The sequence below is a fragment of the Scyliorhinus torazame genome, chromosome 18 (assembly GCF_047496885.1).
Source record: "Scyliorhinus torazame isolate Kashiwa2021f chromosome 18, sScyTor2.1, whole genome shotgun sequence".
In the NCBI taxonomy this organism is placed as follows: Eukaryota; Metazoa; Chordata; class Chondrichthyes; order Carcharhiniformes; family Scyliorhinidae; genus Scyliorhinus; species Scyliorhinus torazame.
Genome location: NC_092724.1, coordinates 38,691,250 through 38,705,986, shown reverse-complemented (window position 1 = coordinate 38,705,986; position 14,737 = coordinate 38,691,250). Strand labels below are relative to the sequence as shown.

General features: G+C 51.2%; 1 protein-coding gene across 1 annotated transcript in view; it reads left to right on the top strand.

Moving 5' to 3' along the window:
* Positions 1 to 12,380: 12,380 nt before the first annotated feature.
* ndufa11 (NADH:ubiquinone oxidoreductase subunit A11) overlaps positions 12,381 to 14,737 on the top strand; it is a 30,020-nt gene continuing 27,663 nt past the window's right edge. The window contains exon 1 of the mRNA XM_072482598.1: positions 12,381 to 12,558. Within this exon, the coding sequence (XP_072338699.1) occupies positions 12,480 to 12,558 (79 nt within the window). The 5' untranslated portion in view covers positions 12,381 to 12,479. The remainder of the gene's footprint in view (positions 12,559 to 14,737) is intronic.

The following is a 14,737-nucleotide window of genomic DNA, read 5'->3' as shown; positions in this document are numbered from 1 at the left end:
TGAGCTGGTGTACCTGTTAAGAAAACAGTGACTAGATAGTGTAAGATGAATCAGAGACAAGCTCTGATTTGAAGGTGCTGAACATGGACTTGACGAAACTAATATTTTCCAAATGATATTCCTTACAAATTTTGTAGATTTACCATTCAATAATCTCACACAGTTCTTACAGTTCAGGTGTGCACAACAATAATATCGTAACGCCAACCCCCCCCGCTGCCTCTGCCTCTGTAGCAGGGCCCTCCCCACCCTCGGCACCTTCCCCACCCATACAAAGTCAGAGATGATTGTGTCCACTTTCTGAAAAAAGGCCTTTGGTATAAAGATCGGGAGAGCCTGAAAGATAAACAAGAACCTCCGCAGAATATTCATTTTCACCACTTGGACCCTCCCCGCCAACGTTAAGTGCAGTGTATCCCACCTCTTAAGATCCTCCCTGGCCTCCTACACCACTCCACCCGATCAAATGCTTTCTCCATGTCATTGGACACCACCACCTCCTGTACCAGAGCTCTCGACGAATTCATCACCACATTCAACAGCCGTCTTATATTACTCGCGAGCTACCTGCCCTTCACGAAGCCTGTTTGATCTTCTGCAACCACCCCGGGACACAATCCTCCATCCTCCCCGCCAACAACTTAGCCAATACTTTCACATCCGTGTTCAGTAGTGATAGGGGTCTAAACGACCCACATTCCACCGGATCCTTCCCTTTTTGGGGGATTAGTGTGATTACTGCCTGCTTCATCGTCTCCGGCAACTCCCCCTTCTCCAATGCTTCATTAAACGCCCCCAACAGATGTGGTGTCAGGTCCCCCACAAATTCCTTATAAAATTCTGCCGGGTACTCATCCGGCCCAAGGGGCCTTCCCTGACTTCATACCCCTGATACTATCCAGCACCTCCCTCAGCCCCAGGGGCTCCTCCAACGCCTGCCTCTTTGCTTCCTCCACCTGGGGAAATTCCAGCTCGTCCAGAAACCGCCTCATGTCCCCCTCCTCTCCTCCTGGGTCTGCCTCATAAAGTCCCTGGTAATACTCTCTAAATGCCTCATTTATCTTCCCTGGCTCTGACACCACAACCCCAGCCCCTGTCCGGATCTTCAATATTTCCCAGGACGCAGTCTGCCTCCGCAGCTGGTGCGCCAGCATGCGGCTCACCTTCTCCCCATACTCGTATTGCACCCTTCTTGCCCTACGCAGTTGCCCTACTGCCTGCCCTGTTGTCATCCTGTCAAATTGCCCCTGCAACTTTTTCCTCCTCAGCAATCCCTCCACGGTGGGTACCCTCGAATATTCCCTGTCCACCTCCACTATCTTGCTCACTAGACGGTCATGTTCCACCCTCCTTTCCTTATTCAACCAATCGTAAATTAGATGATTTCACCCCGGACCACTGCCTTCAGTGCTTCCCAAAAAATGCCCACTGATACCTCCCAACTCTACATAATCCCCAATCGCCAACCGCACCTTATCACAAAAACCTCGATCCACCGACAACCCCGAGTCAAACCTCCACCCTGGCCTCTGCTCTCGTCCCATACTGAACCGAATATCCAGCCAGTGGAGTGCATGGTCCGAGGTAACTATCCCCGCATACCCTGCCCCCTCCACCCCAACCAAAATCTCCCGACTCACTACAAAATAATCAATCCTCGAATACACCTTATAGACGTGTGAAAAGAAGGAATACTCCCCCCTGGGTTCTGAAAGCACCATGGATCCACCATACCCATCCTCTCCATAAACCCCCCCAGCTCCCTTGCCATTCGTACCCTACCCATCGACCTGGGGCTCGATCTATCCACCCTCGGCTCCAGGACACAGCTAAAATCTCCTCCCATGATCAACTGGTACGAGGCCAAACCCGGGTTCGCTGCCAGCAGCCCCCTCATAAAACCCACATCATCCCAATTTGGGGCATTCACATTTACCAACACTACCGTTGCCCCTTCCAATACCCCACTCACAATCACATATCTCCCACCTGGATCCCTCACCTCCTTCGCACTCACGAATCCCATTTTTTTGCTCATTAAAATCGCCACGCCTCTCGATTTCAAATCAAACCCCGAGTAAAAAACCTGCCCGACCCACCCCTGCCTTAACCTAACCTGGTCCTTCACACGGAGGTGTGTCTCCTGCAAAAAGGCAACCCCCGCCTTCGAGCTCCTGAGGTGCGTGAACTCCCGCAATCTTTTTTTTGTTAATATATTTTTATGAAGAAATTTTCAATAACAATATTTTCCACCTTACAAACAACCCCCCCCCCCCCCCCCCCCGTAACAAAGAAAAGAACTCGCGTGGCAAGACATGAACATGGCAAGTCAATAAAATACAGAACTTTGTACAATGGATTCTTCCCGTACATGTCAGTTTCCGGATCATTCATGTGCTTTCTTGCTCGCATGCCCCCCACAGGAAACCCCCTTCACGAACTATGTCCCCCCCTCCCCCCCCCACCCCCCCTGGGTTGCTGCTGCTGTCCGACCTTCATGTAACGCTCCACGAGATGGTCCAGGAACGGTTGCCACTGCCTGTAGAACCCCTGCGCAGACCCTCTCAAGGCAAACTTTATCCTTTCCAACTTAATAAACCCAGCCATATCATTTATCCAGGCCTCCACGCTGGGGGGCTTTGCCTCCTTCCACATTAACAAGATCCTTCGCCGGGCTACTAGGGATGCAAAGGCCAGAATGCTGACCTCTTTCGCCTCCTGCACTCCCGGCTTGTCCACTACTCCAAATAGTGCTAGCCCCCAGCTTGGCTTGACCCGGACTTTCACCACCTTAGATACTGTTCCCGCAACTCCCCTCCAGAACCCCTCCAGTGCCGGACATGACCAAAACATATGGACATGGTTTGCCGGACTTCCTGAGCACCTCCCACATCTGTCCTCCACCCCAAAGAACCTACTCAGCCTCGCCCCCGTCATATGTGCTCTATGCACCACCTTAAATTGTATCAGGCTAAGCCTGGCACACGAGGAAGAATTAACCCTACTTAGGGCATCAGCCCATAGCCCCTCCTCAATCCCCCCCCCCAACTCCTCTTCCCATTTACCCTTCAGCTCCTCCACCAAAGCCTCCCCCTCTTTTTTCATCTCCTGGTATATCGCCGACACCTTGCCCTCTCCGACCCATACGCCCAAAATCACCCTATCTTGAATCACCTGTGCCGGGAGTAGCGGAAATTCCCTCAGCTGCCACCTCACAAACGCCCTCACTTGCATGTACCTGAAAGCGTTTCCCGGGGGGAGCCCAAACTTCTCCTCCAGCGCCCCTAAGCTCGCGAACTTCCCGTCAATGAACAGGTCCCCCATTCTTCTAATCCCTACCCGATGCCAGCTCTGAAATCACCCATCCATCCTACCTGGGACAAACCGATGGTTGTCTCTGATTGAGGATCACACCGAGGCTCCCGTCGCACCCCTGTGCCGTCTCCACTGCCCCCAGATCTTTAGCGTTGCCGCCACCACCGGGCTCGTGGTGTACCTTGTCGGTGAGAGCGGTGGGGTCACCAGCGCCCCCAGGCTCGTTCCTTTACAGGACGCCATCTCCAACCTCTTCCACGCCGCCCCTTCTCCCTCCATCACCCACTTACGGATCATTGCCACGTTGGTTGCCCAATAATAACCACCCAGATTCGGCAATGCCAACCCTCCTCTGTCTCTGCTACGCTCCAAGAACCCCTTCCTTACCCGCGGGGTCTTTCTCGCCCACACAAATCCCGTAATGCTCCTGCTTACCCTCTTAAAAAAGGCCTTAGTGATCACAATTGGGAGGCATTGGAATACAATGTCCTCCTCAACGGTAGGTCCTCTATCCCTCTTCCCTGATCCCCCGGATGGATCACAAAGAGCTCACTCTTTCCCACATTGAGCTTACAGCCCGAAAAGTCTCCAAACTCCCGTAGGACCTGCATTACCTCAACCATCCCCTCCACTGGATCCGTCACATACAGCAACAGGTCGTCTGCATACAGCAACACTCGATGTTTCTCTCCCCCTCGAACCAACCCCTTCCATTTCCCCGACTCCCATAACGCCATGGCCAAAGGTTCAGTTGCTAATGCGAACAGCAGAGGGGACTGGGGACACCCCTGCCTCGTCCCTCGATACAGCCAGAAATACTCCGACCTCCGCCGGTTCGAGACCACACTCGCCACCAGGGCTTTATACAGGAGCTTAACCCATCGAATAAACCCTCCCCCGAACCCAAACCTCCTCAACACTTCCCAGAGATACTCCCACTCTACCCGATCAAAGGCCTTCTCCGCGTCCATGGCTGTCACTATCTCCGCTTATCCCTCCACCGATGGCATCATTATCACATTTAAGAGCCTTCGCACATTAGTGTTTAACTGCCCACCCTTTACGAATCCCGTCTGGTCCTCGTGAAACACCCCCGGGACACAGTCCTCAATCCTCATGGCCAACATTGTTGCCAGCAACTTAGCATCTACATTAAGGAGCGAGATCGGTCTATATGACCCACATTGCAGTGGGTCCTTATCCCGCTTCAAGATCAAAGAGATCGTCGCCTCTGACATTGTTGGGGGCAGGGTCCCCCCCTCCCTTGATTCATTGAAGGTCCTTACCAGCAACGGGGCTAACAGGTCTACATATTTCCTGTAGAACTCCACCGGGAACCCATCCGGTCCCGGGGCCTTCCCTGCCTGCATGCTCCCCAGTCCTTTAACCAGCTCCTCCACCCCAATTGGCGCCCCCAGACCCGCCACCTCCTGCACCTCCACCCTTGGGAACCTCAACTGATCCAAGAATCGCCGCATCCCCTCTTTTCCCCCTGGGGGCTGGGACCTATACAGTTCCTCGTAAAAGGCCTTAAAAGCCTCATTCACTTTCCCTGCACTCCGCACCGTAGTTCCCCTGCCATCTTTGACTCCACCTATTTCCCTCGCTGCCATCCTCTTACGGAGCTGGTGTGCCAGCATCCGGCTCGCCTTCTCCCCATATTCATATATCGCCCCCTGTGCCTTCCTCCACTGTGTCTCTGCCTTCCCTGTGGTCAACAGGTCGAAATCCATCTGGAGACTTCGTCTCTCCCTGAGTAGTCCCTCATCCGGACCTCTGCATAGCACCTGTCCACCCTTAAAATCTCCCCCACTAACCTCTCCCTTTCCCTGCCCTCTCTCTTCACCCTGTGAGCCCTGATGGAGATTAACTCTCCCCTGACCACCGCCTTCAGCGCCGCCCATACTACTCCCACCTGCACCTCCCCGTTGTCGTTAGCCTCCAGATATCTTTCATTACACACCCGCACACTTCCTCGTCTGCCAGCAGTCCCACATCCAACCTCCACAACGGGCGTTGGTCCCGCTCCTCCCCCAGCTCCAGCTCCACCCAGTCCGGGGCATGGTCTGAAACAGCTATGGCCGAATACTCCGTTTCCTCCACTTTCGGGATCAGTGCCCTGCCCAAAACAAAAAAAATCTATCCGGGAGTAGGCCTTATGTACGTGGGAGAAAAAAGAAAATTCTCTGGCCAAAGGTCTGGCGAATCTCCACGGATCTACTCCCCCCATCTGATCCATAAACCCCCTAAGCACCTTGGCCGCAGCCGGCCTCCTCCCCGTCCTAGATCTGGAACGATCTAATGCTGGATCCAGCACCGTGTTAAAATCCCCACCCATTATCAAGCTCCCTACCTACAGGTCTGGAATACGCCCCAACATCCATTTCATGAATCCAGCATTGTCCCAGTTTGGGGCATATACATTCACCAGTACCAATTCCATCCCCTGCAACCTACCACTCACCATCACGTATCGGCCTCCCTTGTCCGCTACTATGTTCTTGGCCTCAAACGACACCCGCTTTCCCACCAGTATTGCCACCCCTCTATTCTTCGCATCCAGCCCGGAATGGAACACCTGTCCCACCCATCCCTTCCTTAACCTGACCTGATCTGCCACCTTCAGATGTGTCTCCTGAAGCATGGCCACGTCTGCCTTCAGTCCCTTTAGGTGCGCGAACACTCAGGCCCTCTTAACCGGCCCATTTAGGCCTCTCACATTCCACGTGATCAGCCGGATTGGGGGGTTCCCCCTGCCCCCCCCCCCCCCCCCCGGCCGACTAGCCACCTCCTATCTTAGGCCAGTCCCGTGCTCGCGCCTCCCGCACCCTCCAGACCCCCAGGCGAGGAACCCCCGCCCCGACCACCTCTTCCATTTTCAGTTCCCCCTTGGACAGTGCAGCAGCAACCCTAGAATCCCCCCCTCGCCCCCCTCCGCTAGATCCCCCCATATTACTTCCGTGAGTCAGCTGACCTCTGCTGACCCCAGCTTCCCCCGCCTTCCCGTTAATCTCCCCGTGTGGGAGTCTCTCCTCCTCCTTACCTTCCTCCATCCCCCCCCCCTTTTGGCGCGGGAAAAAAGCCCGTGCTTTCCTGAACCAGCCCCGCCCCCTGTGGCGCAGCTCCTGTTGCGACCATCATCCCAGTTCCCTCATCCCAGAGTCTCACCTCCTTCCAGGACCGACGCCCACATTCCCCATCATCATCATTTTGTCTACAGAAAAGAAAAAAGGAAATTTTAGGAATTTTAACCAGATCTCTACCCACATCCCCATCCATCATCGCACCCATAAAATATTCTTTACCCATATTTACAACCCCATATACAACCACATCCCCTCAGTTCAAGTCCAGTTTTTTCGTCTGTATAAAGGTCCAAGCCTCTTCTGGTGTTTCAAAATAATGGTGTCTGTCCTGATAAGTGACCCACAGTCACGCAGGCTGCAGCATGCCGAACCTGACTCTTTTTCTATGCAGCACCGCCTTGGCCCGGTTGAAGCCTGCTCTCCTCTTTGCCACCTCCGCGCTCCAATCCTGGTATACTCGGATCACCGCGTTCTCCCATCTGCTGCTCCGCAACTTCTTGGCCCATCTCAGCACAAATTCTTTGTCCACGAAGCGATGGAATCTTGCCACTATCGCCCTTGGCGGCTCATCTGCCTTGGGTCTCCTCGCCAGGACCCGGTGAGCCCCTTCCAGCTCCAGAGGGCCGGAGAGGCCTCCGCACCCATCAGCGCATGGAGCATCGTACTCATGTACGCCCCGGCATCAGCTCCCTCCACTCCTTCAGGAAGACCCAGAATCCGGAGGTTCTTCCTCCTCGATCTGTTCTCAAGGACCTCAATTCTCTCGGCCCACCTCCTGTGCACCGCCTCGTGCGCCTCCATTTTTACCGCCAGGCCCTGGATATCGTCCTCGTTGGTGTTCACTTTATCGTTCACCTCACGAAGCTCCACCACCTGGGTCATCTGGGTCTCCTTCAGCCCCTCGATCACCAACAGCATCGGCGCCAGCACCTCCTTTTTCAGCACCTCCGCACATCTCATGCAGAACTCCTGCTGGTCTGGCCCCCACGCTGCTCGCTCTCTGCCCTCCGCCATCTTGCCTTCTTCCCCTCGTTTTGATCTCTGCTCCATGGCCTCTTTCCTCGTTGCTCCACCGCTGCTCCCTGCCAAATATTGTAGGGGGGGACTTCACTGCTCTTTCCCACATGAGATTAATCTGAAAAAAGCTCCGTTGGGGCTCCTCTGGAGAGCCCGAAAGTCCGTTTTCGCGGGAGCTGCCGAAATGCGCGGCTTAGCTCCGCATCGCCGCAACCGGAAGTCGACCCACAACCTTTTAACCGGCCCATTCAGTCCCCGGACGTTCCACGTTACCAACCTAACCGGAGGCTTGCGCCTCCAATCCCCTCTACCGTCCGTCATCTTCCCCACTTAACTCCTGCCCCTTTAATTCCACTCTGTACCTAGCCCATCCCAGATGGCCCCTTTCTTTGCCCTTGACCATGTCATCTCTCACCCCCTGCCACGTCGCAGAAACCCCCGCTTTTCCCCTTCCCCTCCTTCCCCCCCCCCAACTTCCCCTCCCCCTGGCCACCCCTCTTGGCCTTCTCCCCCACCACCTTACTTCCGTTCACCAGCATAAACTGCTAGCATGGCTGCCCCTGCTCAAAGGCACATCCTAATGACCTCCCCCTTCCTCCCCCCCCCCCCCCCCCCACCCCACTCCTCAGCACAAAGAAGAAGGCCTCCTGCTGGCCTTACCCTCCCCCACCCAAACAAGGACTTCTCCTGAACCCCAGGTAGCCTTCTCCAAAAGCAAACAAACAGATGTTAAACACAAACAGTCCCATAAAACAGGAGGGGGGTTGTAAACATCCATCCCCACATAAGCGTTTCGCCCCTACGACTCCTTACAATCTCACCCTTGAACAGAACCCTCCCCCCTACAAAAAGAGGCGAAAATCCCCCATACCCTACACCCACCTCAAACATGCTCCCGACCATTACATAGTGCCAGCACCCCGGTTCCCAACCATTGTCCACTCAGTTCTCCCCCAGTTTGTGCTCCTTAATGAAGTCTTCGGCCGCTTCTGGGGTCTCGAAATAATACTCCCGGCCTCCGAACGTCATCCATAATTTCGGCGGGTAGAGCACCCCAAACTTGATCTGCCGCCGGTCCAGCACCGCCTTGGCCTTGTTGAAACCTGCCTGTTGTTTTGCCAACTCGGCTCCGATGTCCTGATAAATCCGGACATTATTTCCCTCCCAGTCGCAGCTACGCTTCTCCCTGGCCCACCGTAAAACTTTCTCTTTCTCCACAAATTTATGGAATCTCACGATCACCGCCTGCGGCGGTTCCCCAGCTCTAGGCTTTTGCCTCAGAGACCTATGCGCTCGGTCCACTTCACGTGCCTTATCTAGCACCCCTTCTGCCACCAGTCCCGCCAGCATCCTTGAGACGTACCTCGTGGCACTCACACCTTCAACTCCTTCAGGCAGGCCCACTATTCGCAGGTTCTGTCTTCTCGAGGTATTCTCCTGCTCCTCAACCTTTGCCCTCAGCATTTTACAAAGGTCTCCTAGGAGCCCCACCTCTGCCTCCAGAGCCACCACACGATCGCTGTGGTCCGAGATCACTCCTCCAATCTGCCGAATCTGTGACCACTGCACCTCCAAACACCTCTCCATCCACTCCAAAGTAATCTTCAGGGGTGCCACAGCTTCTGAAATGGCCTTTGCATGATCCTCATGCATTTCTTTCCTCTGTTTATGGAATTCCTCCTTGTTAAAGTCATTAGTTCCTGTATCTGGGGCCTTACAGCTTGCCCCTCCCCCACCTGCATGCTGGAAGAGACAGTCTGTAAAGCACAAGAATGTTTCAACTTTCCAGCCAAACTTCTCGCTGTTTTCTGCCGGGACCGGTGATCAGACGACATACCATTCCAGGGGTAAACTACTCCTCTAACATTCACCTACGCCTTTTCATCAAAATTCCACCCGGATCTGGGTGAAAAGAGCCCTTTTCTGTTACTTTGAACAGGAACAGCCCTTTATGTGACCAATAACTCCATGGTCACAAGCGGAAGTCCTACACTAGACGATTTTCGAGGACAGAGCTGAGAGGGCACTGCTTCACTGTTGAACTCCAGCCTTATTGTGTGGCTATAAAAGATTCTGAAAAATTAGCCAAAGTCTCCCTTACCACCAACCAACAAGCAGAAAAAGCTGATTCAAGTCATCTGCTTTTTATGAGATTTTGTTGTGTACAAATTGGTTTCTGCATTTCCCTACTGTCACAATCTTGGCATTTGTACACGAGATATCTGCATCGACGGTCATACCCTGCAAAGAGATCTCATGTCCGCTGGAATTCAGACTGTTTCTTGTCTGCCAATACATAAGTAAATGACAAGCATGATCTGGGATCAGAACAAAAAACACTCACTCCGTACTCCAGCTCCGTAAATGTACTGCATGCTACAATATGAATTTTCCTCTGTTTTAAGTCAAAGATAAGCACTCTTTCAAAATGAACAAATTATTTTATTTGCAACATTTAAAAAATTACTTTTTACGGGATGTGGGCACCATTGTCTGAGTAAGCATTTATTGCCCATCCCTAATTGCCCTTGAGACGGAGGAGATGAGCTGCCTTTTTGAACCGCTGCAGTCCATGTGGTGTAGGTACATTCACAGTGCTGACCATCTTTTATGATAAAAGAAACTTCAATTTAAACACAGAATCAGTCACACTAGCTACACAGTAAAAGCTTTCCAATTAACAGTTTAAAAAGTTCTTTCCTATCTACAACTGCCACTATATACTCCAATTAAGCAACCCAATACAGTTCAAATGCCACTTGTGAAATAAAGTTAACAATCGGGGTTACTTGCTTCTCTGTGTAGACCTTGGGAGAGAGACCCTTTCAGGAACAACCTGAAAATCCTTCTGTCTTGTCAGACCAAAATTCTATGGAAAACCTGCACACTACAGAGAGAGTTGATTCCTCACATTAATTACATCATCTGTATCCCAAGCATAAGGCATTCTCCAGACTCCTCCCACTCATATGTCCCTTGACCTGCTTAGCCAAGATGAAACACAATCCCTCAAATACTCCACGGAACCTCCTAAACAACATAAACAATATTCCATTAGTCATCTGTATGTAAACAAGTAAATGGTTAAAAGCAATGATACAACCCCTTAATCGCAGCTTTAGCAGACATACTGCTTTTGAACCCAGGGTTTTTAATAACATTGCTACAACAAAATGAGATATAATATATAACAATATCCTACATTTCATCACGGGGGGAGTTCCAAGATTTTGACCCAATGAATGAACAAAACACAGCTTCACAGTGAGACTTTGATATGTAAAATGATAAATATATAACATAACTGCTTTCTCTTTTATCTTTGACCATATTTCTAACATCAAAATAACTTGATTGCGCTTGTCCCCTGAAATTTGAAATCACTCAGTATTACAGCTAGGAACTGGGGATTTGAAACACTCTTAAATGTTTTACTCTGTCTGTATAGGTATGTGAAAAGTACCCACATCAGTCTGTGAAACAAATTCTCGGAGTACCAACCTATCACTTAGTTTCCATCGATCAGGGCTCTGCCCTTTTTTAAAAGACCCCAAAGTAACTGGTGTACACTTCTCTACCTCTGCACTTCATGGAAAATGCAGCAAATACTATCAAAGTAATTAATCATGTTAAGATTTAAATGTGAGAATGCTAATGTTAAATCTGAGCCATTGGTGTATCAAGTAAATTAAATTTTATATCTCCATGGCTTGTAACATCCTTGAAGTGGCAATTAGCAGGAGATTGCCACTCTGTAGCGGCTTTCCTGCGCTTGAATTCCAAAGTGCCCGTCTCGCTCGACCTTCCTGTCTCAGGCCGGGTGAGGATGAAGCTGTGAAGCAGGTCAGTGGCTTCAGTGGTGAAGTGCAAAGGGAGCGGAGTGAACGAGGACACACCCTTTAATGGCACTAACTCCTGTAAAGCAGCTGGCTTTAAAGCTCTAATTGAAAGGCAGAAGTTTCTATGGTAGTGCATGTGAGGCTGGGGGTTCAAACATCGGGGGAGAAGGGGGTCGGTCAGACATGGTGAGAGGAGGGGTGGACATGGGCGGGGTTAGGACGAGGGTGGGTCAGACATGGTTGCGGGGGGATAAGATCACACATGGGAGGGTTAGGACATAGGGGAAAGGTCCGGAATGGGTGGCTGGTGAGACATGGTAATTTTTTTTTTGGGGGGGGAGGTTCTGGTCGAGTTGGGGTGCAATGGGAAGCCATGTGGTTGGGGGAGGGAGGGGAATTATGGGGAATACCGTGAGGGGTGGGATGCTTAGTTTGGGGGGGGGGGGCATGCAGTGCTCCGTTTTGGGTTACTGAAAATAGGTACTTTTTTTTCTTCTGACAATCCGAGTAACTATATGTTAAATTGGGAGAACCATCCCAAGGTAGTGATTAAAATTGCTTTGCTGGATGGTTCCCAGCCCAGCATAATTGTCCATGGGAAGTTAGCCCTTCAGGACAATTGCTCAGTGGACTCTTACCTGGGAACATCCTAAAGGGATTTCACAACACACTTTTGGACCAAAACACAATGATGCATTTCAGGTGCAGTCTAATGACATCCAACTCGACATCACCACCTCTCGAACCTTTGCACTGCCTCTGCTATGTATTGGTGTTTTTCTGACATGCGCCAAAATTTAATCTCCAAATAAACAATTATGAAGTTGGGCTCCATCACAAACTGTGTTCGCAATGCACCAACTCCATCTCTCTGTGACCCACCCCACCCCTATGCTGGCACCGATTATATGTTTCTTATCTTTATCCGGCCATGCCCTGTGGGTAGCCAAGGACACAACCATTGTGCAGGGGTGCGAGTTTGCACATTCACACCTTGCACTCAATGACCAAGTTTCCCGCCTCCCATTTCAAACGTGAGGGTGGCCTTACTGCGCATGCGCGCGGCCGCATTCGGAAGACGGCCGGGAACGTGGGACGCTGCCGTCGCTGACGTCTCCAGGCACTGACGGCCGGGAACGTGGTGACGTTGCCGTCGCTGACGTCTCGCGGTACTGACGGTCAGGTCCCCCGCCCAGTGACCGTGTCCTTGAGCCGCGCGGCGATGGGTTACTGGGACGCGGCGGATGGCGAGGAATGTCCCAGCAAAACCTGGGCGACCACACGGATCGGGGCCGGCATCGGTGAGTGTTTGGGCCCAGGGGGAAGGCCTGGGCCCGGGAGAGCGGCCGGTAAAGGATCGCTCGCAAGGAAGGGGTTGCCTAACCCCGGCCTTTTCCTTTGATGCTTGATTGACAAGAGAGCCGGAGGAGGGATTGCTTTCACACTCTCCATTGCAATGTTTCAAGAGATGCTGGAAGCAGATTCAATGGTGGGATTGGATAAATGCAGCCCCAGGCTCAGCAATCATGGACTTGTTTCTGAGCCTCTTTCCTGCCCTTCAACCTTCACTCAATTGTGCATGATATTGTTCCCCTTTCACGATTCACCAAACACTGAAAGGCCATAGCAAAGTTGTCCGATATATGTATACGACCTTGGTCATTAATATTAGGAGCAGCAGCAGTGAAACCCACCCTACTATCCCAATGTGACTATTAATAAGCCAGAGTACACATTTTAGTTTGACAGCAATATTAATTTAACAGGAAAATATCCCGTTGTTTACTTTATATAAAAATCCTAGATGACCATAGGCTGCTCTCTCCTTTAGGGAAGAACTTACTGTTGGAGGTTTAACCTGAGCATCACCACACCTCCAGCAAGGGGCAAGGTTGAGAATAACTGAGGTCATGAATAACCTCAGTTTGTATATGAATTGAACCTGCTCTGCTGGCCTTGCTCTGCATCACGAACCAGCTGTCCAGCCAACCGAGCGAAACCAGCCCCCAAAAGTAAAGAAGAGTCTCCATAGTCTGAGATGACCATAGGCTACTTTCCCTTTTGATGGGGGAAGAGCTGATTGGTGTTGGTTTAACTTGAGGATTGCCACACCTCAGGTGAGGGGAGAAAGCAGGCCTTAATGAATAACCTCAGCTGGTATAGGAATTGAACTCACTCTGCATCACGACCAGCCCCCAGTGTTTATGACACCACAGGCAATAACACTGATTTTAGTGACTTCCACATTAATGTGTTCCTTCCACTGTGGCAGTAAATTCAAATTGGGGAAAAGATTTGATACCTGCAAACTGGGAGTGCAAGAAAACCTTTCTGATTTTGTTTCATATATTTCAACGACCTGTTCTATATAGAAATGAAAGACTGTCTGTCTGCAGCTCGCTTTGTTTGTTTAAGAGTTGTAGAAGGGAGGGAGGAGAGGGGACTTGTCATTCACTTGCCACTGCCTGAGCTCCCTCTCCCTCCCTGGAAATACTGACACAGGACTCAACTCACTCGCCTCACTCAAGGTAACTATTACTAGAAGCTAAGTTCCAATTCCCTGGGAATGGCACGTGCTGTGGATGTGGATGACAGCCAGGTCCATCCGAACACAAGGCTGATTGACAGCTTCCCCAGATCAGGGCCAGCTTTGTTATTGGCAGAGACTCCCTACTTCTCTTTCAGTTTCTACTTTTCCTTGACCTCCCCAGAAGAATGTTGCAAATTGCTCATTGCAGCCGAAAGACGCTTGCATGCTGGGCTTGACCTTTTAGGCTTGTGAATTTAATGCTGAAAACCCTGATGATGTATAATGGGTGTACAAACAATTACTTATCCAACAGAAACTTTGGTAAGGCCACATTTGGAGTACTGTGTACAGTTCTGGTCACCTCATTTTAGGAAGGATGTGGCAGCTTTGGAAAAGGTGCAAAGAAGATTTACCAGGATGTTACCTGGAATGGAGAGTAGGTCTTACGAGGAAAGGTTGAGGGTGCTAGGCCTTTTCTCATTAGAACGGAGAAGGATGAGGGGCGACTTGATAGAGGTTTATAAGATGATCAGGGGAATAGATAGAGTAGACAGTCAGAGACTTTTTCCCCGGGTGGAACAAACCATTACAAGGGGACATAAATTTAAGGTGGAAGATATAGGAGGGATATCAGAGGTAGGTTCTTTACCCAGAGAGTAGTGGGGGCATGGAATGCACTGCCTGTGGAAGTAGTTGAGTCGGAAACATTAGGGACCTTCAAGCAGCTATTGGATAGGTACATGGATTACGGTAAAATGATATAGTGTAGATTTATTTGTTCTTAAGGGCAGCACGGTAGCATTGTGGCTAGCACAATTGCTTCACAGCTCCAGGGTCCCAGGTTCGATTCCGACTTGGGTCACTGTCTGTGCGGAGTCTGCACGTCCTCCCCGTGTCTGCGTGGGTTTCCTCCGGGTGCTCCGGTTTCCTCCCACAGTCCAAAGATGTGC